Source organism: Zonotrichia albicollis, chromosome 14 (genome assembly GCF_047830755.1).
Source record: "Zonotrichia albicollis isolate bZonAlb1 chromosome 14, bZonAlb1.hap1, whole genome shotgun sequence".
NCBI lineage: Eukaryota > Metazoa > Chordata > Aves > Passeriformes > Passerellidae > Zonotrichia > Zonotrichia albicollis.
Window position 1 is genome coordinate 13,463,019 of NC_133832.1, and position 27,646 is coordinate 13,490,664.

The window sequence follows — 27,646 nt, forward strand, 5'->3', positions numbered from 1 at the left end:
GGACACACAAGGTAAAAAAATCCAGCATCACTTCTACAAAAGGTATTCAAGTCCAGAAATAAAGCTGCCAACAGGCAGCTGAGGAGACTGCTGAACAAACACTGCTAAAGACCCGTAACACTTCCATCTCTTTGTCAACCCAGCCTTTGTCTGAGAAAGCCAACCTCTACCACAGACACAAACCAGGCTGTAGGGGCTGTGTTGTGTGCCACTGGCTCAGGGGGATGTGCTGTGCTTGAAGGCTCTCTCCCATCACAGGACTGGAAAGCTGCCCCTTGCCACCAACACACGATAACCAACCCTGTGGCACGTGGCCAAGCTGACAGGGCTGCAGTCATCTACTTACTGCAGGGTTGGACAGGTCACCACCTAAAGGCACATAAGGGACAGCAGCACTTTGCCCAAGCAGGGGACACACTTCCCATCAATGGCACAAACAGTTGAGGAGCCGAACAATTTCACCAGGATATTAAAAATGTACCCTGAGCACATCACAGTGCTCCCTCACACCAGGGTAAGGGAGTGATCAGGCGCAAATGCTGGGAACAAACAGATGCACAGCGTGGCCAAGCCCTACTGCACATGCCAGTCTTTCAAACAGTCTGTATAAAAGTGCAAAGCACTTGGGCAGGGGGGTCTGCAAGATCAGATGTGCTCTGCAGGAACTCAAACATGCTTATCTGGGACTCGCTCTAAAATCTGCAGCCTCAAAATGCTTGTCAAGCTTGTTTTTGTTACACAGCTCAAAGCAGAGCAGGAGACAAAAACAAAGCAGAAAGCAGCATTTCTATGTCCTCATCTCCCTTTCTGGTAGCACCTTAACTGGTGACAGCCACTCACAGCCATTGCCAATCACTTCAAACCACTGACCTCGGCAAGCAAACCCAGCTCCAGAAAGAAACGATGCCTTGTTACCACAGAGCTCAAGTACTATCACCCTGACATTTAAAAATATATTTTAATTAGGAACAGGGGGGACATGCAACTACTGCATTCCAGTAGATTCTAAGCAGCCACAGGCACTAGCCTAAATTCCCAAATCCTTATTCACCTGGCAATTAGGGAAGCTGAGAGCTGCTGTGAGTGAAGTTTTGCACACTGCTGAATACAGCAATGTTCCACTGAGTTTCCCCAGGACAGCACAAAGAGGTCATGGCTGTCCTCCTGCTCTCACGCAGGATTTTCATTCCAAGCTGTTTGTTATACTTGAAGGTTCTTAAAAACTCAGAGCAGTTATTTTGTTGGGGAAAAGCCCTGTAGCTCCTTCATTATATTTTTACATCTTGACAACTCTTTCCAGCTCTGTTCCCCTGCCAAGCTCTCTTCTTTGAGGCCAATGGCATGCTCTGTTATGCTCAATGAAAAAAGTGTATTGATTTTAATGTTTTTGGTTTGTGGAACATTTAGCTTGCTCCAAGCAATGGACAGTGTTTACCAAGCCCAAGAAATATATATTAAAATAGCATGGCACTGTCAAAGTATGTTTTTTGAGCTGTAGAACCACAGAGCAGAAAAAAATGTTTATCTGAGAGATTATAACAGCAATCTCATGTCACAAAAGACAGGAATAAAGACTTGATCAAGCTCTTTTCTTTTGTATCCACCAATATATTTTGATTATGCTACATTTGTGAAACATATCAGTCTGTTACTACCACATATTTGAAATTAGGTTTAAACAGAGTAGAATTATCATCATTTAGAGTTCTGAACTGAGCATTTTTAATGTCTTCCAAGTATTATTCCACTACTCTCCTATTCAGGAATGTTAAAAGCACAATAAAATAGGCTTCTTTAATACAGTATCAAGAACAGGCTCTCTCCAAGACAAGTAAGACTTTACAGACCTGCTGAAGGAAATGAGAGATAACAATTACAAAAGAAGGCATTTAGTGTCCAGTAAAGAGAGCACGTTTAGGAGCATGTTTAGCCCTGGGATCACTGCAGGTACACAGCAGGATGTGCAGGAGGTGACATCCACCAAAGTTAATATTCCTGTGGGTTTCAATGTGGGACTATTTCTACGTAAAAAAATAAAAATCAATTCTACCTGGAAGACAGAAACACTGGCAAGTCATTGATTTTTCTTCTATAATAAATTACAAAAAAAGCCCAGGCCAGCTCTCTGGAACAATACTGCACAAGTACTGTATTAAAAAAAACACCACAAAACCCCAAAGAAAAACAAACTAAATTAAACTTCACATATGTCTTCCACCTTCCATCCTCAGTTGTGTCCCTCCTGATTGCTATTACACCAGACCAGCATTTGAAAACAGCAAGTGCAGTTTCTCTTGTCCCTTAAACCATCTTTTCATTGTAAATCCCATAATCCAATTCTATAACTTTCACCAGCTGAATCTGTCAAGGTCATATGGAAAGTTGATGCTTCTGACCTTCCTCTACCTACAGTGTCTGTTGAATATTACAGTTGCAGCAGGCAAACCACACGTAGACAGAACCAGGCAAAGTACATCAAAGCCCAGGAGAATAAATGTTAAAGTACTGTGTTCATGAATACAAATATTGGACATGTGACCACCTTTGGCAGCCTCATGGCTCAAGCTTACACAAGGGAAAAGGCAAATAGGGAAGAGCAGAGATTGATAACTAAGTGTCTGACCCAAACCCTCCCTCCTGTCCTGCAGAGGGCAAAGTCATGCTCAGAAAACCTCATTCTCACTGTTTCAGAAAGAAAAAATGAAATTGCAAATAAAAAGATATGTGGCTAGGTCTGGTTGGGTTTTTCTAAGAATTTGGCAGAATACAACCATTCCCTGAGCAGAAAAGGATGTGGCTGGGCTCTGCCACTCTGGCTTTCCACACTTGAGGTGGAAAAACCAAGATATGTCAGAACATGACATGACAGCCCCTCTGTGCAACAGCTTAAGCCAACAAAGGAGGTGACTGCAGGGCAAGAGCAGATGCAGCAGCACAGGAGGGTGATGGCCTCAGTTGCCACCACAGGATTTGCTCTGATACCTGCCATAGCCAGAGGTCTGATGTTCCAAGGCACAGAACACCTTTCTGCTCTTGGCTAGCATTTGCCCCATGGCAGAGAGCAAAGCCAGCTTGCCCTGCTCCTCACCCTGCTGTCCCACTGATGTCCCCAGCTGCTTTCTCAGGCTATGCTTCAGTTCACCAATGACCAAGCTTTGTCCTCGTGCTCCTGTTTCAGCCACATGTGCCAGGCATATTTGTGCCCAGCAGCACCTTTCCCTTCTGCTCTGGCTTTGCAGAGAAGCTACCAAGCCACAGAAAAGGGCTGACGGTGTGCCACCAACTCCACACAGCTCCAAGCAAGGACCCCAAAGCTTTCTGATCCATGCCAGGCCTCAGATTTCATGCCCACAGTATAATGAACTTGCTGTTGGTCAAAGGATTAAAGGTGCAGATACAAAAAGTACCTTTAAGAGAGGTCCTGCAGCCTGCTAGGCACAGCAGGCAAGGACCACACATCTCACATGGACCTTGGCTTCCAAAGAGGACATTCAGGCCAAGTGACATTGAATCACAACCCTCCATCTAGAAGGCAGCAAGGCTTCCAGAGAAAGGAAGAAAGAGAAAAAAGGAAAAAAACAAGCAAAAATAAAAAGAAAGCCTGCCTTGCCCTAGGCAAGTATTCCACCTCAGACAGCTTTTGCAGACTGATCTATTTAGTGAGTTGTTTATTACAGCCAGTAACATATGCACATTTAAGTCACAGAGGGGATTTTTCTCTTAAAAAACACCTTCAGAAGTGCTCTTTAAAAAGCACCTGGCACTAGAAAGCAGATATGTGACCAGTATTTGCTACCATCTCTAGTGAAAGGGAGGTTAAGGCATTGTAAATGTTTGCTAGGAGCTGAGCCCATGGAGAAGCATAGCAAGCTGTGGTGGCAACAGGACAGGCCTTTTTCCACAGAGGCAAACATGATGGACTCACAATGCCAAAGATAATACACTGACATCTCTGTGGGCAAAAGGAGAGTTTGGCAATGACAATTCTGGGATAAAACTGCAATTAGTGAGACATATTTAGGTGCAGTTCCCATGCACTAGTCACAAGTGCCACACCAGCAGCCAGCTTTAATGAACATGATGCCCAATTCTGTGCCAACATCTGAAAACCTGCTAATATACAATGGATTTATTACAACAACCTTGGCCAGAGCAAAACTTCTACCTGTTCTAATTACAACACTGCTCTCAGATCCTGGCTCCCACAGTCTGTTCTGCAGTCTCGTGAGGTCTGTGCAGATTCACACTCCCAACCTCACTCAGCCAAAGCAGATCCATGTTACAAACTAACAAAGCCCTCCCAGGAACTGTAAGCCAACACAGATGCTGCAAACCACACTGCTTAAGGGGGCTTTCTGCTCACCCTGCTTTCCATGCTGACCTAGATAGCCAAAATTTGGGGTCTGTAGGTCTCCACACTGACATACAGCCCAAAGACCCCAAAATCCAGCAAGAGTGGTCTGCTTTCTCCATGTGATGCCAGAAATGGGTATTAACTGATAATGCATTTTGCAGAAACCATGATTTCAGCTGCTGAGAAGTTAATTCCATGTAGCCACTGGGATCTGTTCCCTTCTGTGTAACAAGAGCTGCAGGACAGGACACTGAAAAGGTTGTATGCCTAGTTAGGATGATGTATCCATTTACTCCTGTGGGATGCAACTTTTGGTCTGACCTAAATTCTCCTCTGCAGCACTGGGGTAAGTGCCAGAACAGCTAAGAAAGGAATGTGTCCTGCGTGGGCATACATGTGTGTCTGTCCATCCATCTGTCCCAGCTGACCAACAAGAATGGAACTGATCAGGGCTTTCCTTCCATTTGCCTGGTGCTTTGGAGTTCATGTTTTTAATAACCACCAGATTCACTCACTTAGGTTTGAGAGCACAAGAGAAAAGCTGGGGGAGGCAGAAGCAACTAAAGCATATCCATGTGGATGTGCTTGCTTATTCAGACCTGAGGCACAAAAGCAAACTGATCAAATTACCATGGGGTTTTTCTGTCCTTCCTGTACTGCTGCTCTGCTTTCCAAACTCCTGCCCTGAGCTGCCTATCCTTGTCCTGCTCACCAAGTGCAGTACAGACTGCCTGAGATGCTCAACCTTTCATAGATGAGGAGGTGTGCAAGGCTTACCTTTTGAAGGCTGTTTTCTATTAGAAAGCAATCTTAACACAACTTCCTTAGGCAGCAGACACCTGATCTCATGTATTTTGCTTTTGCTACTGACAAGAGATATCTTCAGATGCAGCACAATCCCTTCCTAAAAGGGCAGCAAGAAAAAGACCTTTCACTGCCCTCACCCGGGCACAGTCAGGATGAGTCAGCTGCAATGCAAATGTTCATTTGTTTTTAGGTGGGATGGGCCCATATAGATGGGGCTGGGAGGGATTGGAGGGATTTTTTCTGCAAGGAAGAGTGACCTTTCTTGAGGACATCTGCAGTCTCTCCCCACGTGAGAGGAGTAACTGCAAAGAAGCTCCAGGGTCATTAGCAAGTCTGGAATGCAGCAGGACCAGTGCCTACGTAAGGGAACACTCCAACACTGCTGAAAAAATGCTCAAACTGCTTTAAACCAAGATAGATAGACTTCAGATAGGGCCCCGGCAGAAATCCCTAAACAAACTTCTCTTTGAGTGCCTCTGATACAGGCCACAAAGTAAGAAAAGTGCTAACACTTCTCCCCTGATTGGGCTAAGGACTGAAAGGATGCTTAAAATCATTCTCCAAGAATTAGCATAATCAAAACAGGGTTAAAAAAACAGTTTTGAGTAGTGTTTTTGTCCTAACTAATGTGAGCTCTATTCCAACTAAAGACTTCTAAAGATTTTATATTACTGTGGACTCTTCAAAAACCCATGCAGAGAAACACAAAACAACAATGAAAATCCTCTTAATTCAATCTGTGCTTTATCGCACAAGGCCGCAGCAGGGGATTTCTGGCTGTGGGAATACAAATACTCATCAATGCTACAGCTCAGAGTCCTGCTCCAATTACTACCCAAACACAAAATGAGACAGTCCCAGCCTGAAGAGTTTTCAGTCTAAATACACCAGACTTGGTGGAAAAACCCCAGGCAGCCAGGGGAAGCCTCAGCAACACCCAGACTGCATTCCAGCTGCTCTGTCCTGGGCTGCTGCAGCCGTGATGCCTCTGATGCCTCCCAAGCTCCTTCCTCCCAGCAGCCTGCTTTGTCCCACCTCTGTATCACTAGCTAAAAGTGACCTGTCCATTTGTCTCCCAGCCCCCAAGGGTTTTCCCCCTCTCCTCTCCCAGCTCTCCCGAGGATGGTGCAGAGCAGTTTGAGCGGGCTCTGGTGACAGGAGTGACGTGGGCTGTGCGGGGAAACCCACGCCCTGCCGTGACATGCCAGCCAGGAGATGCTGACAGAGCTGGCAGTGATGGGTGGCCAGGCCCCTGCCACATCCCCGAGCTCCCCAGTCCTATGGGAAAGTGGCTTGGGAGCTGCACTGCTCCTCCCCAAAGTCACCGCCACCTCCTTCCCTTGAGGTGGTCCCTCGCAGCTCAGGTTTCACACATCCCTGCCTTGCTTTTATCAGCCTGATGGCTTTCCAGCTTCCAGCACCAGAGTCACTCAGCCTGCCTTGCTCCAGCTCCCACCCTGCAGCACATCGCTGAGGTTTTACAGGCAACAGGATTGACACAGCAGGGAGTCAAAGTCTGCAGGGAGGAAACCATGATTACATCTTCATCTGCAAGGGCACCAGATGCACTGAGAAATAAAAATGACTGCTGAAGCAACAGGAGAGGAGAGCAAGAGACTTCTCAGGCTGCCTTGTACAATCCCTGCAGACACTACAACAGGGACAAAGAGGACAGGGGAGCTGCATAGGGCGTGGGGACAAATAGACCCAGAGGGGAGGAGGAAACAGAGCAGAAAGAAGAAGCAGGGCATTAGAATAAGGCTGCAAGTCTTGGACCATTGGAACAAGATTTGGGAGCATCTCTACAATGTTTGGGAAGGAGCAACATTCCCTCCAAAAACAACTGTCTTGAAAGTCAACTGGTTTATGAAACAAAATTCCCTCACAGGGAGGAAAGAGCTTTCCTTTATACAGCTGACCTAAAACACCGTTATCTCTGCCATGCCTGGATGATCTTCCAAGCCCTCCTTAAAGGCTCATTTTTATGTCTGCCTTTCAACCCTCCAACCCTGAGCACTAAAGTGCTACGGCATGGGCTGAAATGTCCAACCCCATGAGGCTCTAGCTTTCTCCTGGCAAACTCATCCTGGGTTTGCTATCTGCAGCATCACGTGGAAGGGACTCTGGGAGCAGAGCCCAAGCACTGCACACAGCACAAGACTGCACAAACCAACCATTTGGGATCAAGAGCACATAATGGCTGCAAGCCTTACCCATGCTCTGATCCTTTAGGAATGGACAACAAGAGGAAGAAACACAGACCAGTGGGATCAGCCAATACCATTGGGATTACACACTGAGGTTTTGTATTCAAACTGTGCTCAGCTGAAGCAGGGCTCTCTAAGGACCTAATCTCCGTGTGACTGCTCCCAGCACCAGCCGTGCCCCTGTGGATAACAGGGACTTAGGGAAGCAGCGTCATGACAGCCACGGTCTCAGGCACACGGGCTGCAGCTCCACTGTACTGGTGCTGCCCTGGCCACCTCTGAACCCCCACATACTCCAGACTTTCCCAAATGCCCCTCTGTTTGAGAGGGCTCTCCTCTCACTATGCACCCAGAGTTCCTAAGGCAAAGAAGAAGTGATGAGACAGAGTTAAAGCACCACCATGTTTCAGGCTATTGGAATAAATGCCCATCAGAACGTGGTGGGGGTACTGCTGGGCAGGGATGTGGACATCACTCATGCAACTCAACTGGATTCCAGCACACTTATCTACAGTGGTTGTTTTGGGTCTTTTTCTGACACCAGTGTAGGAGAACAGCTCAAAGTTAGTGCTGTGGTAATGCAGAGTCAGAGGCAAGATAAAACACAGAGACCACTCAGCAGTCACCTGGGCATGCATTGTGATACCACACCCATTCTGGAGCACTAGCTAAACTACTCCTGGTTCCCATTCCCAGAATTAAGCAGAATTTGCCTCACTTTTTAATGGGGATCTGTGCACCTACCTCAGCAAGGGTGGGGGCCAGCAGCACCCCGGCAGCAGTTATGCTGGACTGGGTGGTGGGTCTCTCTCTCTCTCTCTCCACTGTGCAGCCACACTAATAAACAAAGTAACTTGTTTTAAACATCCACATTCCACTGCTGCAAGAGGAAAACTTCGCAGAGCACAGGCTGCCACCTTCCAAACAAGGTCAGACACTGACCTCCTCCCCCACCGCCAATGACCTTATTAGCACTGATCATGGTTCTAATAATATCCCGCATTGTAAGCAGGCCATCTGCCATAACATTTCACTACAAACTTGGGGAATTGCTTGATTTGAGTGTGCTCATGTCCCAGCAAGCCAATTGTGCTCTCTTAGGAATATACTTCTTCCTCACAGCTTTAAGCTAAACGCTGCAGAAAGGCAGCTCCAGGTCTCAGCTTTGCAGCTTGGAGCTGAAGCACGCCGAGAACAGCCCCGAGCCATTCCCACGAGCTGGCTTCAGACAGAGGAGGCAAAAACACAGAGTTAGTGCTTAATAATCCCTGACTCCAGCATCCAGCTCCTCTGACAGTGGAGACATCAAGTAACCATGTCACTGCAATCCTAAACCCAGGCCAAACACTAACCAGACGTTCAGAGAGCCAGATGCAAAACCCAGGGCTCCCAAGAGATCAGCATTACTTTTGTGCCATGTACTTTCTGCTGTGTGGACAGCAGAAAGATTTTACTATCCCAACACATTAGCTACGGTTAAGCTGAATATTTTCACTGCCATTAGAGAACAGGGGGCTTTCCTAACAGGCAGGCAAGATTACAGAACTAAGCATGTTTGATAGCTATTCCTTTGGAAGGAGTCAGGGTTTGAAATGCTTACTCAGTTAGGGCACCTGTCTAAAACACCCAGAGTCTTGCTATTACAGCAGCTCTGCTACATTCAGCCTTCAAAGACATTTTTTGTACTGCTCCTGTGAGGTCAAAAAGTGCAATTAGGCACAGAGACCGACATTACAACACTTTCAAGCAGTTTGCATCATCACAAGGCTTTGAAAGGTGGTTTTCCAAATCCTTGGTCTTTCCTCTAATCAAAAGACTGTCATCAGACATGGCACGAGGACTGTAAGGGGTGAGGAAGGGGGTCAGTGCCTGGGTCCCTGCTGTTTTATGAACAGCAATAAAACAGTATTAATAAGCCAGAAGTAAAACTGTGCCTGTATGGGGCAACAATCACCCAAGGTCTTCAAAGCATTTACTTTAATACCAGCAAAACAGTATTTATAGGGGCAGAATTTCAAAGAGCTCAGCTCCTCACTTGGAAATCTAACCACTTATTGAAATGCTCTGTGGGAGATGTCAGGCGATGGGCTCTCCAAAAAGCCTGGCACATCTTGTTTATATTTGTTTTAAAGCTTCTAAACAGCTCAATTACATAAAAGCATGTTACTGCACCCTCCTTCAGAAGGGTGAACCAAGTGGCAGAAAGCTATTGTCAGCTAAGGGATTACATCAAACTGATGCTATGCCACCGAGGAAATCCGCCAACTCCAATGCTCGTTCAGTCACTCCCCTTGAAGGCATCTTTCACCACCTTCCCCTCAGCTCACTTTGCTGGCCTAATGCAATCAGGAGCAGGAGAAGTCCCTAGGTGGTTTCACAGCCAAGCATCCTCTTTGCCCCAGACTGTCCAGGCACAAGAGACCTGTAGGTTTGGGGCTCCTGTTTCAATCCCAGCATTAGCTACTGCTACACATCAGGGCTGGAAGATATCATGTTTGAACTTCTTCCCTAGAAGAATTTGGCAGTGCCACATTTTGCAACATGGCACCATTTGAGGTGCCAGAGCTCACTGTACACACACACACACCCCCTTTTTGTGCTCCCTTGGCCAACTTCTGACTCACAGCAGGCAGAGCCAGCTATTTGCTACCTGGGCTCAGCACCTCATCTCCCTCCTCCCTGTAGAGAGGAAGCCCCTGGGGCTCACAGAGCATCCCTCTGCATTGTGCTGGGTCACAGAAATGGAGCTTGTGCTTGCAGATCCCAGCAGGCTTGTCAAGACTGCAAACTCAAGGTGTGCATGCAGAGAAACTCCCAAAAGCCAAAGGTGGCAGAGCAAACAGCTCTCCCCCTTTATGGACTGGCTGAGGTGACCACTTCCCATGCTCAAAACTTGATGCAACAGCTCACTCCAGCACAAGGAGCTCTTTGCTGCCCACAGGAACTCTACAGCACTTAAAATCAGGCTTAAGTACTTTGCAGAACCAGAATCTTGGTCTGGAGGGCTTTGCCCTTCAAACAGGAAAGCAAGCCTCAGGAGCAGGAGGTGGCATGCCAGGGCCAGTGGAACACTGCAATATGCCCATAAAAGGTTTCAAAATGTATCTGCTTAAGCACACACAGAAGCTTAGAATGGTTTTAGAGTCAACATCCCAAAAGAATTCCTCTCCTGCTTTTTTAGGCAAGTGTGAGCAGCAGTCAGCACTTTACCATCATCTTCCCAACCAGAAAGCCAAGGTTACTCTTGGCTAATATTAATAATGTAAATGCTGCTGGCTTTACCCTTTGAGGATGGTGGTTTGCTCACACCACAGGGAGAAGAACAAGGCAACATGAGCTGCAGGCAGGAGCAGGGGCCCTGCACTGCCAGGGCTGGCTGGTGAGGAGAGGAGAGGCGAGGCTGGCAGCAAAACCCCACTGCTGAATTTGCTTGGCCCATCTCCCTGAAGAGGCTGGCCTCCAAATTGTGGTCTCAGGACCAGTTTGTGGGCACAGCTCTGCTTTCCAACATGTACAAGGGGAAAACCACTCTGAGGCCCAAGGAAAAGCTGCAGTCAATGAATCAGCTGCAAGAAGATGGACAAGGATGGTGTTCCTGTCCTTGCCCCTTGCACTAGGAGAGCTTCCCAACTTACCAGCCTGTGCCTACACCTCTGCCAGCCTCTTGAACCTGTCCCAGAAACACCACATGAGACTGGCACTCACACACAGCCAACAGCAAAGGCATCTGCTCACGTGTGGGCAAGCCCTCAGGACAAATGTGGGGTCAGGAGGTCTGGGGCACAGATGGTGCTGTCCACCTACTGCACAGCAAATACCCAATCAACAAATATCCACCCTCTGCAGGAATATGAGCAATGAGCTGAAAGAGAGCATCCCTCCAGGGTAGCACCAGACCTAGACTGTGCACCAGGAAACCTACAGATATCTCACCTTCCTTGCCATGTTACCATGGACAACACCAAGTTTCACAAGCACATGTCCTTGTAAATGTAAAGGCCAAGGTAGTGTTCCCTGCTGGGGCTGCTCAGACACAGAAAGACCTGGCAGGGACAAGGACATGGCCAAACCTCTTCACTCTCCTCACACACCTCAAAGATCACCTCCTTGCTTTAGAGCACAGACAAGAATTCCTGTCAAGGACTCTGCCTTACACCTTTGCAAATGGCTGGCAATGAATAAGACCTCCCTGTCCATTGCAGTCCTTGCAGCACAGTCACAGGTAACACCAGCCTGCTCCAGTTACACGAGTCCATCACCCAGCAGCTCTGCAGAGAGCAGGACCACGGGAATTCCAGCTGCTGGATTTTGTATTCAGTGCCTAAGGCTCTCTGTCCTCCTCCTAACCCTGCCACAGTGGCAGCAACCACTGCTGCAACAGAGAAGCAAGGGGACAGCTCAGAGCAGCAACCTTCTAAACCATGACTGCAAAACCCACCTGAGGAGGCATTGGATAACACTAAACAAATCAAACATGCTGTGCACAGACATCTGTCCCACAGAAAGATCAGCTAGGCAGATTAAAGGAAGAAGGTGTATCCTTTCCCTGGAAAGCTGAACACACCTAGGGAGGTCACACATCATCCTCACATAACCAGCCTTAACCCCACAGAGAGAATCTGCAGTGCAGACAGTGGGGCAGGCCTGGGAGATGCTCAGCACAGGCAGAGCCAGGTGAGCTTCTCCATCAGTGCTCTCCATGCCAGAGATGTGCCAAAAACCTCTGAAGACACTAGAGAGAGTACAGACAGCAAGTGTGCCAGTAAAACTCAACTGTGAAAACGTGGAGCTTGTTGTAATCTATAAATGAGAAGGGATCAGGCCTAAATTATTTTTCCCCCACAAGGTCTCCTATTTTCCTTGAAATACCAATTCACTTCAGAGAGAAATACAAAGAAAATATAAAAAATTAACAGAAAAAGACAGAAATACAGTGTTAACAGTTTTTATACATAAAATTGAGTCTAAATACATTTTCCCCCACTTTAAGTTGTTTGATTTAAACAGTAGTTTTAAAAAGCACTGATGGCATGCCATAAGACACATCAGCATCCAGACTGGACAGAAAGCTGCTGCAAATCTGCTGTTGCCACACAGGTAAGTGGCTTAATGACCAAGTAAAAGTGGATGTTTGTCACACAGGTGACTTGGCTCAACACTGTTCCTGTGGAATATTTACATCTCCATTACACTGAGCTGAGACATGGAGTCGGAATGTCTCCAAAATTATCACTATGGCTTTGTTTGCTTTCTTCTTCCTCTCTAAAAGTGTAACCATATGCTAAGTTTAGTGGGTGTTTTTAGTTGTTTCTTAATTTGGAGTTTATTTAAATTTAAAAAAAAATAGATTTGATTGCCACCAGTAAGTCAGAAATAATTCTAGTCAAGTCAGCATAAACCAGGTACAAATTAGCATGAAAACTGTGAGGAACAGCCTCAGGTACATCAGTTTCAAGATCATATTGCCCAAGCAGTGTGAACTTTTCAGATTGCCTTGAGATTTTGAATATTATTACCAGAGAATAACACTTCCTTTAGAAAATAGACAATTTAGACAAAACTACTTTTACCTTCTTTTTGCGTCTGTTCAGAGAAAACTTTTCACCTTTATTTACAGAGTACTGCTTTGAAATATGCAATAGGTTAACAGTGTTTTTCACATTACACCTCCCAAAGTCAAAATTCATATAATTCAAATTTTTCACCCCACTATTTTCCATCTCAAAACGCTCCCTGAAGCTTCAATTCACATTAAAATTCACAAAGAAAATTCAAAGACCTCTAAACAGCAAAAAGCGCCAGCCCACACCTCACAAAGCTGCATTTGTAAATTTTTTTTAAACCTCAAGTCCTCAGTGCAGATACCCAAACTGTAAGCAGTATAAATCAAAGCCTCTGTGAACACCTGATGTGCATTACCTACACATTTTTATATAACATGTCACCATCTCCTAATGCCCCATCTCTCAGCTCTCTGCTCCATTAGTGACCAAAGATGATGATTTTTTTTTCCTTCCTGATAACACCAGAAACTGAAAACACAACCAATGACTTGCTGGCCAGGAACTAAGAGTCAGACAAGCTCATATCCTGCCCTCCTGATCCAGCCTGAATAGCAAAGTTAATGACTTGATGAGCAGCCCACCAAAGTGCCAAAACAAACCTTTGTAGGAATTGCCATGAGCCAGCAAAGCATGTCCCAGTCCTTACAAAAAGCACTACCTCTGCATGGCCAGTGCACACTGAGCCTGGAGAGAGGCAATGAACAAACCCAGAGGCCACTCCAGTTCACAGGGATGACATGACATTCCTCTCCTTTGCTCACAACATTTCTGAGGTGCCACAGGACCTGCCCAGGAGATACCAGAGAGCACTGGGCACTGACCAGCAGCCCCGTGGTCCCTTCTGGAAGCAGGGTGGCCCAGCAGAGCCAGCTCTTGGGCCTCTGGATTGCCCTGCAATCAAGCAGTGCAGACTCTCCTGCCATTCACACAAATTAATTCAGAGAACACTGCTTCCAGAATAACAAGGAGGGGTGCATGAGTAGAGTGAGAGCTCTCTTGGCATCTGATTCAAATAGCAGCTTCTTGCAAGGAACTATTTTTAAGTTTTGTATCAATCTGCTTGAGAAAGGTTCCTTCTGCTGCCTACAAATGTGCAAACTCCCCCTTCGAAGAAATACAGCTCAGGACAGCAAGATCCAGCCTAGCACTCTCAACCTAATCAAGATCAGGTATTTCACAACCAAAGCATTGCACAACACACAACGTTCCTGCAGAGCATGTTCTGGTGACCCCCACCTGAACATCAGTGAGGGCCCCTATTCATTCAATGAGTCCTGTGTGTTCTTCACAAGATTACAGGTAGCACACAGTTAGTTACCCGTGAAACAACCCACACTGAGGCACTCTGCTTCTGGAAGCATCACTGCTTTTTCCACTGCATCAGGCATGGAACTGCTATAGGAGATTAAGAAAAAAGAGGGAAAAGGGCAATTCAGTAAGCTCTGGATGCTGCACATGACCTGACCAGTGAGGTGAAACCATTGTTTGCTGGGTTATCAGAAGTTCCTGTATGAAGGCATTGTTCAAGCTTAAGAGGTCTGTGAGAGAAAAAAAACAAGCAACAGCAGCACACAATGGATGCAGATAAGCAACGTCTGAACAAAGCCCTGGGCGGCTGCAAGACAACGGGAAAACTTATTAGCCACAAGCATCCTATATCCTGCCTCCCATAAAGCAACGCAGATGTTCTGCTAATGCAGGGTAAGAAAAGACAAGAGAGCACTGAGCAGCCATTGAGCCCTCCACGGGAGAGAGGGTCGGTGTTCTACAGCTGTTGGGCACAAAAACATCCTCAGGATGGGCGCAAAAAAACCTCTTAAGGGTGGCCACACTCATAGCCCTGAGCCCCTCAAGATCACTGCAAACAGTGCTTTGCAAGCCCAGTTCTGGCCCAGGAACAGAATGAATATTGTTTGAGGGTTTGGACCCCAGGGGAGTTATTTCCACTGGAAATGCATGGCCTTAGACATGCCCACACTCAGGCTGCAGCATGGGGACCACAGCCCTCCATGGCACAGGGAAACAGGGAGCTGCTGGATCCATGGGGCTGAAGGAAGTGCTCCAAGACCCTCTGTCTTGTCTGCAAAGAGGGGTGCAGAAACAGCCCCATCACCTTTTGTACATTTGGACCTTTCCTCAAGTACTTCCCAAAGACAGAGTTATCAGCCCTCCAGGAGGCTTTCCTAAGTCCAAAAAACCTGTTCTCTAGAAAATTCAGGCCACTTAACCAGCACATATTGGGCATTGCTACTGTGTCATGAGGAAACTGCAACCAGAATGTCATTTACCAGCCAGTTACACAGGAAACACTCTGAGCTGTAGGAGATCACACCCTACTCCTTCCCCTGGGTTTTTTGTTGTTGTTTTTTTCTCAACATGGGGTTCCCCATCCCATCCCCACTGCTGAGGTGGGAGAAGTGTTTGCTCATTCCAGTGGGTGGGATTTGAACCCATGAACTTGGTCCTGCACATGGTCCCAGCCCCAGCTGTGCACAGCTGGGTGTGCTGAGGAACTGCACTGCCAACAGCACCCATGGGCAAGTGCCACACACGGGGTGACAGCAGAGCTCAGAGCCCAGCCAAGCTGGGTGGCTGCACAGGGACACCTCCCCAGGATGCTGCAAGCACCAGCAAGGGGCACAAAACTACCCTCCACAGCCCTTCTTTCCATTCACAAATATACACTATAAAATATGAACATATTAATCTCCTCATTACAAGTATCTGCACTGCCACTGGCTACAATTCCAAAGTTTCAATGGCATAAAGAACAAGATTTTTTCCCCTTCAATAAAAAAATATTTGTCTCTCGCTGTCAGCAAACCAGCAATGTAAATGAACATTTGAAAGTCACTGTATAAGTAAAGAGTTATTTCACATAATCAGATTAAAAAGAGAAAACCGAATGCAAACAGAAAACTTGAGCTTCTTGGAAAAAGAGAACAGAAATGAAAACATGAAGAAGCCACTAACAGGAACAAAATGGATAAACCAGGGTTAGTCCAGATCGAGTCCTGGTCTGAACCTCTGCATATATAACTCTACCAGTTCTGTTACTCATTATGCTCATAAAAATAAACACAAATCTTTTCAAGCAATAGTTGAAATTCAAGAGAAAACTTATAAGATTATAAAATTTTCCAGACTCTTTCTAGAAATTTTAACAGGTTGATTACTTTGGTCAAAACATTAAACACAATGTCAAGAATTCTCATCTGCTATCAGTTATCCATATGGTCTCAGAGTAAAAAATACTTTTGAGGAGTCATACATTTGGAAAAAAGAAAAAAAGTGGATCTTCCTTTCCCAAGAACCATGGTGAAGTGAGGCCAGAAAGAGATGCCCACATCCCCCTCCTGAAGCTCCTCCACTCCTCTCCCTGACTCACAGTCCAGCTCTTTGGTAGTTTTGAAAGCCATCCCTGGAACTCCAGCAGGGACAAGCCACCAAGAGCTATTTACTGCCTCCAAATTTGACTCTGCAAGGATAAGCACCAACCTCAAGGCTCAGCCATAGCTCCAACAGGCCTGGCAGAGCCACTGAGTTCGTGTGTCCAAAGCAGAAAGCACTTCCCCAATGACCATTTCTGGAAATGTTGTTGTCCAAATATTTTGGCTGGTCCTCATCTACAGGATAACCTTAAAGTGCATTTGCAACTGTCTCCAGGAAATACATGTAAAGCTGATTCATTATCTTAAAATGCTGCTTTCATTTTTGCTCATTAAAAACACATTTCAGATCCCTGCACCAAATGCACAGCTGACGTGATCCGGACACTCAAAACTGGATTTCAGTTCTCCCTACTTGTCTTATTTCATTTGCTGCCCACAACCTGTGCTCTGTTTCAGAGACAGCTATATCAGATCTGAGCTACCACTGAAAAATGCCCTGATAAAATCCTCTCTCCCTGCAATTCCTGGCACCCCGAGTCAGACTCAGCCTAAATTTGAGGAGCAGCATCCTCCCTGCAGACACAGAGCAGCAAACAGCTGTTCTGCACATCCCACACCCCTGCCTGAGCCACTGGGAAGGGAAAGAAAAACAAGGCAGCTTAGGCAATGCACGCGTTCCAGTCCTCACCTTTAGGGAGTCAAAGCAGGCAATAACTCGACCATTTTCCACATGGCAACTCCGTGACGGATGGGCGAACTTGCACTCTGCATCAGACCGAGAACAAGTCCCTCTCTGAAACTCTCGACACACTTCTAACGTCAGCCATTTTGTATCACGAACCAGGGACACGTTTACAGCCATATTAAAAAACAAAAATTAAAATGCAAGCAATGGCACCCTTCCTCAGGGTAATGTTTACTGCTGATCTTCTTTTTTCTTCTTTTTTTTTTAAAAAAAGGGTAAAAAAGTGAATTCAAGTTAAACGTGAAGAAATAACTAACTTGTTGCTTTGGTAAAACTCCTATTCATCAGCACTTAGGTTTTCATTTAAGTCAAATCGTGTTTCTTTAAACAAGAATTAAACATAAAGCCAATCATAAAATAGAAATCTTATCAGAACAACTGAAAATCAAATTAGAGGCCAGCTCCTAAAAGTGCAATTGTAGAAGTTAAAATACAAGTGTTATATTTTGTGCCACTGCCAAAGTTACTTGCAAATAACTGGCAGACTTTCAAAAGAATTCTGTGCTCTCCAGTTAATGGTTTCAATTATTCTTGCAAAAAGCATATGCTGCTGGCAGCACTTCAGTTTGTGGAATGGTCTCGGTCCTTGGGGAGAAAACTTCGGGTTTGTATTTTTTTTTCCTTCTATTTCTTGCTTCTAAAAATTATGGTTCACGAGCATCAAAACAGGCAAAAGGATGTCTGATTTTTTTTTCCTCTTTCTTTTCTTTTAAATATTTGCTACATAGTCGGGGTAAGGAAAAAAAATAAAATGGCTGAGCAAACTGCGTGTAAATGGGGAGCAAAAAAAAAAAAAAAAAAAAAAAAGGGCAAGGCTGGAGGAGCCGCCGTCAGGGCACGGACTGCAAGCAACGCCGAATTAAACAGAGAGGGGGGCGAGGGGCAGAGAGAGGCAGCCCTAGACAGAAATCCAAGCAGCGGTGGCTTCAGGAAAGGCACTTTTCAGCAACCTGCAGGAAAAAGAGAAATAGAATCAGCCAGGAGCCTGCGGCCCCGCTCGGGCGGGCGGGCGCGGGGCGGCGCCGGCGGCCATTGCGGGCACGGGGGCACTGCCCGCGCCGCGCTGCGCATGGGAGGCGGCGCCGGCCAATGGCGCTCGCCGTTACAGCAGCACTCGCGGGCAGCCGACCAATAGCAGAGCTCGTTTCATAGCGCCACGGTGGGCGCCGCAGCCTCGGGACCCTCAGGGCCAGCCCCGACTCCACAGCGGCGGGGGCTGCGCCCCACGAGCCCTCTCGGACTGCCGGGGAATACACTGCTCTACAGTATTATTTTTAAATTAACATTAACTAGCCCACTCCTTTTCTGTAGGAAACGTTGAGGCAGCAAGAGCAGCCGGTGGCTGTGTTACATGCCGGGCTCCTGCTCAACCCTTCCAAGGTATTCCATCAAACCATGCCCAGCGCGGGGCTGCTCCTGCGATGGCTCTGGAGACAAACGGCTGGCTCGCAGCCGCTCCTCCATGGATTCAGAGCTACAAAACTAAGAGCAAACCCGACGGGGAAACCTAAGCCACACACACACACACACGGAAAAAATTAACTCATTGCTCACAGCTGTAGTTTTCCACCAGACCAAAGGCAACTCGAATTACTCTGACTCCAGCAACTCGTGTTATACAACAAACAACTTTCAATGCATTCCAGTTGAAGGCTTCCTTGTCATCCACTAAAATGTTAAGCTGTCTCTAGAGTCTCCCATTCTAATATTAGCTGTACCATTGCCGCCTGATAGGATTGGGCTGTTTCCAAGTTCCCAAAATCCAGCCCTTTATCTTCCTAAAGTACGAGCGTCCACTTTTGCAACATTTGACAGGCGCGGGATGTTGCCTGTGTGACTGCTATTAAGATTTCAAGCTTTCGTAGGAGAAGAGCCTTCAAGTACAAAAAAAGGAAGCTTAAATTCCTCTTTCATTATTGGTGTGTTATTGCAATTACACTGATCAGTAACTGAAACCTACTGGAGCTGGAAACAATGGAAACAATGCTACCAAGGAAGAAGTGTGGGAAGAGGCTGTCATCAGCAGCAGGGGGTGGGGCACAGAGGCTGTTTGATTCACAGATCGAATTATTTCAATTTAGAAAAAACAACACTCGTTAAACCTACACTGCAAGTACTTTCTAGGCTTAATTAGACTCAAGTTGATAACAAAACCTGCCCAGATCCCTGCAATCCAGCTTGAGGCATCATCACAAAGCTTGGTCTGACCCATGCTTCTGGAAGGACCTTTGCATTTTTGCACATCAGGTGGGGAACAGAGACTGCAAACATCATATTTGTTAAGCGTGTTTTAAACTTCAAAGAGAAGGAAAAAAGGCACACCTAACCATGCTCGTGTCTTTTGGGTTTTGTAAAGAAGAGCTGCTCTAAATCAATTCCAATTTTGCAAAGAGGGCAAATTTATACAGGAATCCCATTCACTGATATGGGCTCCCTGTTCATATGAGCTCAGAAAGCAAAAGAAAGGAAAAGATGGGCAGAAACCTTCTGCAGGGACCTAAGGACTAGCTGGGTGCAGCTCTTAAGAACGAGCTAGAACAGGTCAGATATGGGTGGGGATTAGAAAGAATGCACTCTCAGAAGTTCTTCTGAGAAGACTGAAATACAACCATCTTGTGGATTAAGTGCCTATTCCACAGCTTCAGACTCCCAAGGGAAGTGAGGGTCTCTTAATGCTGGGGATGGAATATGATGGGTCTGACTTAACACACAGCTACACCGAACACCAAGATGTCCAAACAGTGTAGTAACATTTCAGTGTAGTAACATTTGCCTTCCCAGCCCCTGAACCTCAGGAAATCCCAGTGTAACAAACCAAATGTTGATCTTGCTCTCAAGCCACGCAGCTCAGGATCACACACTGCCCACAGGTACACGGCTGCACTAAACTGCTCAGTCCTCAAAATGAAGGGCATCATGTTAATGAAAGCTAAATCAAATTAATTCTACAAAACATTTAACTACAAATATCAAAACATTCAGACACATGTAACATGGTGGATATTTTTCTTTACAACTCCTGAAGGAAGAAACAAACCAACTGATGGAAATCGCCCCTGCACCACACCCTGCAGAAGGGCACACTCATCTGTGCAACATTCAAGAGACGAGAAATTTTCTGTGCCGTGGAAACAACCCCACCTCCCTGCAGAAGGATTGACTCATCTCAGACCCTGGCACTAGAGCTCCTGTACTGGAGGGATCCAAATTAATGAATATATTTTTCATACCGCAATTCTGCAGCCTGCAAGGCACCTGGCAGAGTGCTGCAGCAGCACACACTGCCCCATCACTTGTTTGCTGGGCACACAGGAGAGCAGTAAAGCACATGCTTAACTCTGAGCATGCCAACAGTCTTTCTGGAAAGAAAATCTGAAGCATGTACTTAAGTGCTTTGCTGAATCAGGGCCTAAATAAATGAATCTGCTTCACAGGTTTATCAGGACTGGGAGGGCAGCAAGCACAGGCAGCAGTCATCGTGCTTCGGCTTACATGACCACAGCCCAGAGGAGCACGAGTTAGGCTTTTCTGCAAGTCAACAAATACAGTTCTGTCAGTGTTTGGACTGCTGCAAATCCCTCTCCGTGTGGTCACGGGGAAGGCTGGAAACGCGTGCATGCAGGGCTGACATCACAGCGAGCGCTGCACTCTGCTGCAGCGAGGCTCCCACGCACAGCCCAAGGACAGCACACCTCACCAGGAACCTGCCACTGACAGCACACAGCTCCAGCTCTCCAGGTTCCAACTCCTGGCAGCAAACAACTGTTCTCACCAGAAGGCACCCTTACAATTCCCTTGTATTACACTTTTTGGGGGATGGAGGGTGTGGGGTGGCTGGCATTTTATTCCCTTTGTTCTCCTGTACATTTCAAATAAGAGGAATTTAAAAAAAAAGCACGCATGCCAAAACTAACATACAACCTACAAGGATTAAAAAGTAGCTCCAGAAATCAGGGGCTTCGTTAGTGTGCAGGAAATACAACAAAGAGTAGGTGCTGCCTTTTGAACCCTTCCCAGCAAGCCAGATCTGTCTGGCAGGGCTCAGCTCCTCCACTACCAGATGAGCCAATCTCATTTCAACGGCATCCGCATCAAAGCTGGAGAAAGCAGCAGAGCAGAGAGAAAAGCCTGTGGCCTTTATCCCTGCTCTACAAGAAACTACAATATCCCTGAAGCCTCTGCTCCAGGGCCACTTGCTGGGCCAGGCTCTAATTGCCTGAGCTGCAGGAGGATGGGGCTTGCTCCAGATGTCAGCCCCAGCCTTACAGACACCAAAGGGCAGGGGAACAAGGGCAGTCTGAGGAGCAAAGGTCACAGCAGGGCTCGCCTCTGGCGGGACTAAGATGCCCTGAGTGCTTGAGGTAACACGAGGACGAGCGTATTGCACTCGACACTTGAATTCCTCCTGCTTGCCACGAAACTGATCCCCTTCCACTGACAGCCCCCATGGATGTCAACTTGTGAGGACACTTCCTGACAGTCGAGTTCAGAAATGGTAATTTATGTGACAGGACAGATTCCAGCAGCTCCCAAGTGTAAATGATGCTATTAAAAAGAGATTTTTTTTCTTCTTTTTTCTCCTTTTTTTTTAAAGAAAAAATGACTCAGTAGAAGTGCCAAGGTGGGTTCCTCATTTACTGTTTTTCAAGGATTTCTGGGTCACAACTGCTCAACTGGGAAACAGAAGTGCTGTTGCCCTAACTCACAGTCCAGTGAGTAAGAACAGCAGCTATTCCCCTTGGCTGAAGAGGAATTGGGATACTGCAGACACACTGGAGTTTTTCCAAGGTAAGTTCCAGCTGTGCCTGTTTTTTATCATATGCAATGCTGTCCATGCTCCTCTTCCACTCAAACCACCAGCAGATGACCATGGAACTGAGGACTGGCTCTCCTGGGTCCAAGCTCAGCCCTACACTGCTAGGCTGCAGTGTGCTTTACCTGGTTTTGCAAGTTATGGTGAATGAAAATTCAGACCCATCATGGATGGATGGATGGATGGATGCCCTTGGGGCACAGCAATAGAGAAATTGTGCTTGCAACATCAAGATGTCCAATTTTATGCCAATTCCACTAAAACTAAATAAGACTATTAATGTTCACTGAGTGTCTAGATACTGTCAGAGCCCAAAAAATACTTTAGTCTATGGGTTTTCCTCAAAGCACTAAATTCAGCTGGCAGTACAAATGCCCCACTCACTCATCAGTCCTTGCACCTTTGAGATAATTCTGTAACTTGGGCTTTTTATTGCACCTTAATGAGTATGGAAGAGCTTGGTGTGCCTACCACCACATCCTTGGTAAGCCAGAACAGGGAACTCCTCACCCAAACAGCAGTGAGATGTTTCCATTATCAAACAATCCTCCAAATAAACACAGTGTTCTTGGAAACACTGCAAGGCAAAGAGAAATGGGAGCAATGAAAATAGCACACTGAACTGTTTTGTTCTGAAAGAGAAAGAAAACTCTGTGGAGAATACCACCACCCATCCAACAGCCTTGCTTTCTCTTCCACTTTCATAGCAAGTAGTAAAAAACACATGAAACTATATCCTTGCTTATCAAAGGAACCAAAAAGTTATAGTCAAAGACAAGGTTTTACTGAAAACTGTTCTAGTGTTACATTTATTGGCAGTGATGCATGAGTTAAGATAGTGCACATTTCCAAGTTAGTGAGGAGGTGAAACGAAAAACTTGAAAAATCTTCATCTACGGTCTACCAAGCCAGGAACACAGTGACATTAGCTGAGTTGGCTGACATCAGAGAGGTTCATTTTGGGCCTCAGAAAAGCCCATGACAAGGTAGGTGCTATCACCATTGGATCACAAGGCTTTACTTAGGACTGATGCAGAAGTGCAGCTTCATGATAGCCAAAGAAACCACAAAAATAACCCCCATAAAGTCCAGGCATGGATCCTCCATTGCTGAAGCACCAATGGCAGTGCTCTTTCCCTACCTCACATAAAGCACAGCAGTGCTCAGATGCCCACAGACACGGCTCCTCTGCAGGTGGAACAGTGACAGTTTGCACACAGCAGGGCTGAGTGCTGGCACCGCAGCCATCCCAGCAATGGCAGCTTCTCAGGGCTCCTCAGCACTTGTGCCCTTAATGGGCTGCAGTGTCAGGACCAAAGAAGGTCAATTTATTTTCTGTCACCTGAAAGAGGTATTTTTGCTTTCAAATTAGAAAATAATCTTCTATTTTTTGCTCTTGCCCTCATACTTTAAAACAAACACTTTGGGGACACAGCAGACACTTTGAATATTTCCTTTGTGAACATTCTGTACCTGGACATTTTCTCCCTCAGGGAACAGTTTACTTAATTTAAGGTAGACCTTTACAGCTAAAAGAAAATAAACCTCCTTTTGTTCTTCTACCAGTTACTCAGAAAAAGAGCAAGTTTCCTCTACCATGGGCATGCATGAAAAGTTCCTGTTCAAGGTCTAATCACAGATGTTGGGGGCCGTGAATCACCAGGGGTCACAACGCGTGCCAAAAAGTCAACTCAGCTCCAAGCGCCGTCTGTTCAGAACAGGATGGCAGAACCCAGACAGAAATAATAAACCCACACAAGCAAAACAACCCCCAATGCTGCTGCAATGGAAAAGACTCATTTTCAGGACATAAACTCACTACAGAAGTGACAGGGAGGATGTTTGGGCATGCAGGTACCACACAAACCTGTGCTGAAGGAACCACTAACACTTGTCCTCCTTCCTTCACACTCATTCTGCTGGCTTAGGGCAGCAGTGGCCTTGGGAAAATGGATCATGCATCACTGGCTTCTGTGTGCTTCCCACTGCTCCTAGCTGCCCTGACACAACCCCAGCATTCTCTTACATGCTCAGGTGGGCAACTGAAAAAAAAACAAAGAGGGGAGGAAAGGAAAATATGCAAAATAAAGTAGCATGAGGGAAGGAAGTCCTTCATTGCGGAGAAAAAGAATGTACAAATGCAGGGAACTTTATCCTCCCTTGTGTACATGCAATTCTCCACACTTACACCCTGAAGCAAACAATCACAGGAAAAATTAATGCTGAGTTTAAGGAAGTATGGAAAAAATCCCTTTGTTTTTGAAATCTGCCATTCTTCAATGTGCGCTATGGTGCTCCTATTCCCTCAGCCACCTGAAATCTGTGGTCTGTTTTCCTTCTTCCTGAACCCTCAGCTGTTCTTGTCCACCAGAGTTCAGGGAACTCCTCTCCCCTTCACTCCTACACGATTAGTTCCAAAATGCTTCCACAGGCAAATGGCTGGGAGTTATTTCTCACTATCTGCTGGGGATTTCTAAGCCAAAAACGCACTACAAAAACATTGCAGTTTAAGGAGCTTTTTTGTTTATTTGTTTGTCTTTGAATAAAGTCACAGAAGCTGCTGTGCTGGACCCACACACGTGCCTTGGCAGAACAAATACCTTTCCATAGGGTGTTCCAGGGCAGCATGCACTGCGGGGCTTCAAAGGGAACTTCCCCCTCTTTCACTGAATAGATTTGTTGTTAGAATAACCACACGTGCACAGTTCTGTTCTTCTGGGCTTTTGATTTTCTGCCATCAGCTTATTTGGAGCCAGTTAGAGGTCAAGACCCCTTTCATACTCCAGCTCTCTACCAGCACTGATAGTGGCCCACTGACATCCCACCCTGTGGGATCTGGGGGATGCTTTGCTGATCACAGGCAGCCTAGTGGGAGTTTTGCTTGACTAAAGCCATCACCAATAAGACACACATGGAGAAGGATGCTCCCTTTTATTAGGACCTGCCTGGCAAATCCCTTCTGGCCTCCTACATGAGGGAACTTCCCAGTGCAGAGGGCCAGGGACCCGCCTTACAGCGGGTGGCTGACCCGAAAGGAGCATTTCCTCTGCAGTGCAGAAGCAGCTACTGCACTTGCTGTGAGACAGTGCTAAAATCCTCTCCAGTGCCAGCACCGCTTGGGAGGGGTTAGGACCACAATTACACCAGCTGCAAACACAAAAGAAAAGGGAAAAAAAAAATTGTTGGCAGGGATCTCTGGAGGTCAGCTAATCCAAACCCCGTCTCAAAGCACAGCCAGCTTCAGAGGTGGATGCTTCCATATCCAAGCACAAAGAGAGCTGTCTCACACAAAGAGAGCTCAATTGAGTCAAACAAATTTGCAGAGGAGACAGGAAAGGCCAAGGCTCATTAAGGCTTGTTCCCCACCACGTAATCGTAAGAAATAGGATCAAGCAGATGTATCCCACAATCTATCTGATTATCCTACTCAGTGTTCAAGAAACCCCCAAGGTCCTTGCCAATCAGGTAAGTGTCTGCGTGTGTTTGGGACAGCTGAGGGGAGGGAATGCTTTTACCCAACTGCCCTTCCCAGGATTCTGCTGACAGGAACGACCTACAGGTATCTCCTAAGCTCCAAGCATGATCCTAGCCCTCAAGACAGGCAATATAGTCTGTCAAGCAGGAGAAAAACAGAAACAGGAGCCCAGCTCAGCCATTTACTGTGCTGCAGAGGCAGCCTGGCACTTTCAGGAGATGTGTTCTATACACAGAGGAGACCAACCCAGGTTTGGTGCTTCATAGGTACCTCTGCCCAGGCCCACATACTTGTGCCTGGAAAATTCCCACTCCAGACTTCTCAATCACAAAGACTTCTGCTCAAAGAGACAAGTTTTTCTCCAAGGAAAAGGTACTTTCCCTGCAGGTCCCATATATATCTTCTATAAGTACATATATGCTCCTACAAACACTACAGCTGAAGGCACTTCAGTGTTAACTGCCCTACCTGGTCACCACAGGCCTGCAGAAAGAGGAGACAGCATTTGGACTGTGGTTTGAATTCTTTCTCAGCTGGAAGAATTCAGAGAAAACAAAAAAAGTTTTTCTTTTAACATTCTTTGTACTTAGCGCTTGGATAAGCCATAAGTAAGTTGGCAGCAAACCAGTTTGGTACAAACACAGCACACCAGAACACAATGCAGTCATCACAAAGCCACTGCTCTGGGCCAGACAGTAATTTTCCCCTTCGCACAGGGCAGGGCTCCAAAGTCTTTGTGCTCCTACATTCGAGTCCATCTGAGTTACATGATGTGTTAAAAATGAGACTTATGCACAATAGGGAAAACACCTATCATTTATGGGCTACATGGAAAGGAATACATGAGCACAAAGGTACTCAAAACATTTCTCAAACAATTCAGGACTTGAGAAAGTAAAGCCTTGACTTATTTCTCAACTCAGACCTCTAACAGCATCCTCAGGTTGCAAATCAAATATGCAATGACAGAAGGAGACTGAAAGGCTGGTAACAAAAGCATCCAATGTATTTAGAATATTTTCTTTCAGAATTAAAATAAAGAAGTTATAACATGTAGAAAAGCAGGAAAACCAAACACAGTGGCAATTGAGAGCATATTTTCCACTTTCACATACCAGTGAAAATCTAGACCAGCCTAGTCCTGAACCCCAAAGGCATTATCATTGCACAGGTAGTCATCATTTTGACAGGAAAGATGCTCTACTGGGACCCTGAAAACAGGGGCTCAAACACTGCTGCAGCCACAGGTGCCACAAGTGACAAGTCACTTAATCCCTCTGCAAAGGGGGGTTGTTACTTCCCCATCTCTCAGTGATGTCTGGCAGATAAAACACAGGAACTGCAATCAGGCATTAAGAAACTCCTGTGGTAAAGGCTGCACAAGCAGCAGATGAACAGATCTGTTTCAGACCCCACAGCCATTACAGAATGAAGCAGGATAGAGGAGAGAGAGCAGAAAGCATGCACATGCACAGAGATCTGCCCCATTAATCCAGCAGGCTGCAACAGGATGAAAGGCACGTCCAACAATTCCAATCCTGCTTGCGCAGCAGCAAACACCCTCCCAGTGTGCAAGGGAGGCACTGCTGTCATACTTACAGGGCAGCAGCCAAACCAAAAGGCACCTCAAGGTCTAAGGGCTAGTTCTGGCACCATACTTTGGCACCAAGCACCACCCACTCTACTCTCTGTCCACTGCCCCGGTGGGAAACAGGGCTTAGGGGTGCATGCAGAGAGAAGCCAGCACAGCTAAGCCCTAAAAAAGGCAAGAGGAAGTCAAAATCACCCTTGAGGCACTTCCCAAGCCATTCAGAGTTAGCGTGTTGGCCTCTCCTCCTTCCATGCACCCCAAAATCTGTTATTCATTACTCTTCATCTCACTGCCAGGTGGATGAATCAACTTTTCAGGGACTGAATATCGTCTGTTTTCCCTTACATGCCTGAGTCATTGACACCAACTGAAATCCTCAGATCTTCAATTATCTCATTACCCTCTTGCATCTGTAACACCACAACCTGTAACTCCTCTCCCCCTGGAAGTCTTAGTGATCTGAATTATTTTCAATTTCCCCCTTAATGCCTGTGGGCATGCTTTTCTTCAGAAAGCATCTGAATCAGCATGAAACCTCTGAATCAAAACCAGGAGCCCAAGAAGGTAGATAGATGTACAGATGAACAGTGTCTTCCATGTGCCCCACTCTTCCTGCCAGCAGTCTGCAGCTCCCAGCCACATGCAAACACAAAAGAACCCACCCCTGCCTAGATGGGTGTCTGTCCAAGCTGAATTTT

The 27,646-nt window shown here is 46.3% G+C and overlaps 1 protein-coding gene across 19 annotated transcripts in view; it reads right to left on the minus strand.

Annotated features, from left to right (window-relative positions):
• Positions 1 to 27,646, minus strand: part of MBNL3 (muscleblind like splicing regulator 3) — a 93,013-nt gene that overhangs the window by 41,335 nt on the left and 24,032 nt on the right. For 9 of the 19 annotated variants that reach the window (XR_012582733.1, XM_074551622.1, XM_074551626.1 and 6 more), the window contains exon 2: positions 17,013 to 18,019. The exons of 9 other annotated variants lie outside the window; for them this stretch is intronic. Coding sequence is in view for 8 of the 10 variants with exons in the window: in XM_074551622.1 (XP_074407723.1) it covers positions 17,013 to 17,186 (174 nt within the window). In the remaining 2 variants the exon portion in view is untranslated. Of the gene's footprint in view, positions 1 to 8,112; positions 8,135 to 17,012; positions 18,020 to 27,646 lie in introns of those variants that run through there. One more of the 19 variants, XM_074551633.1, reaches the window with a different exon arrangement.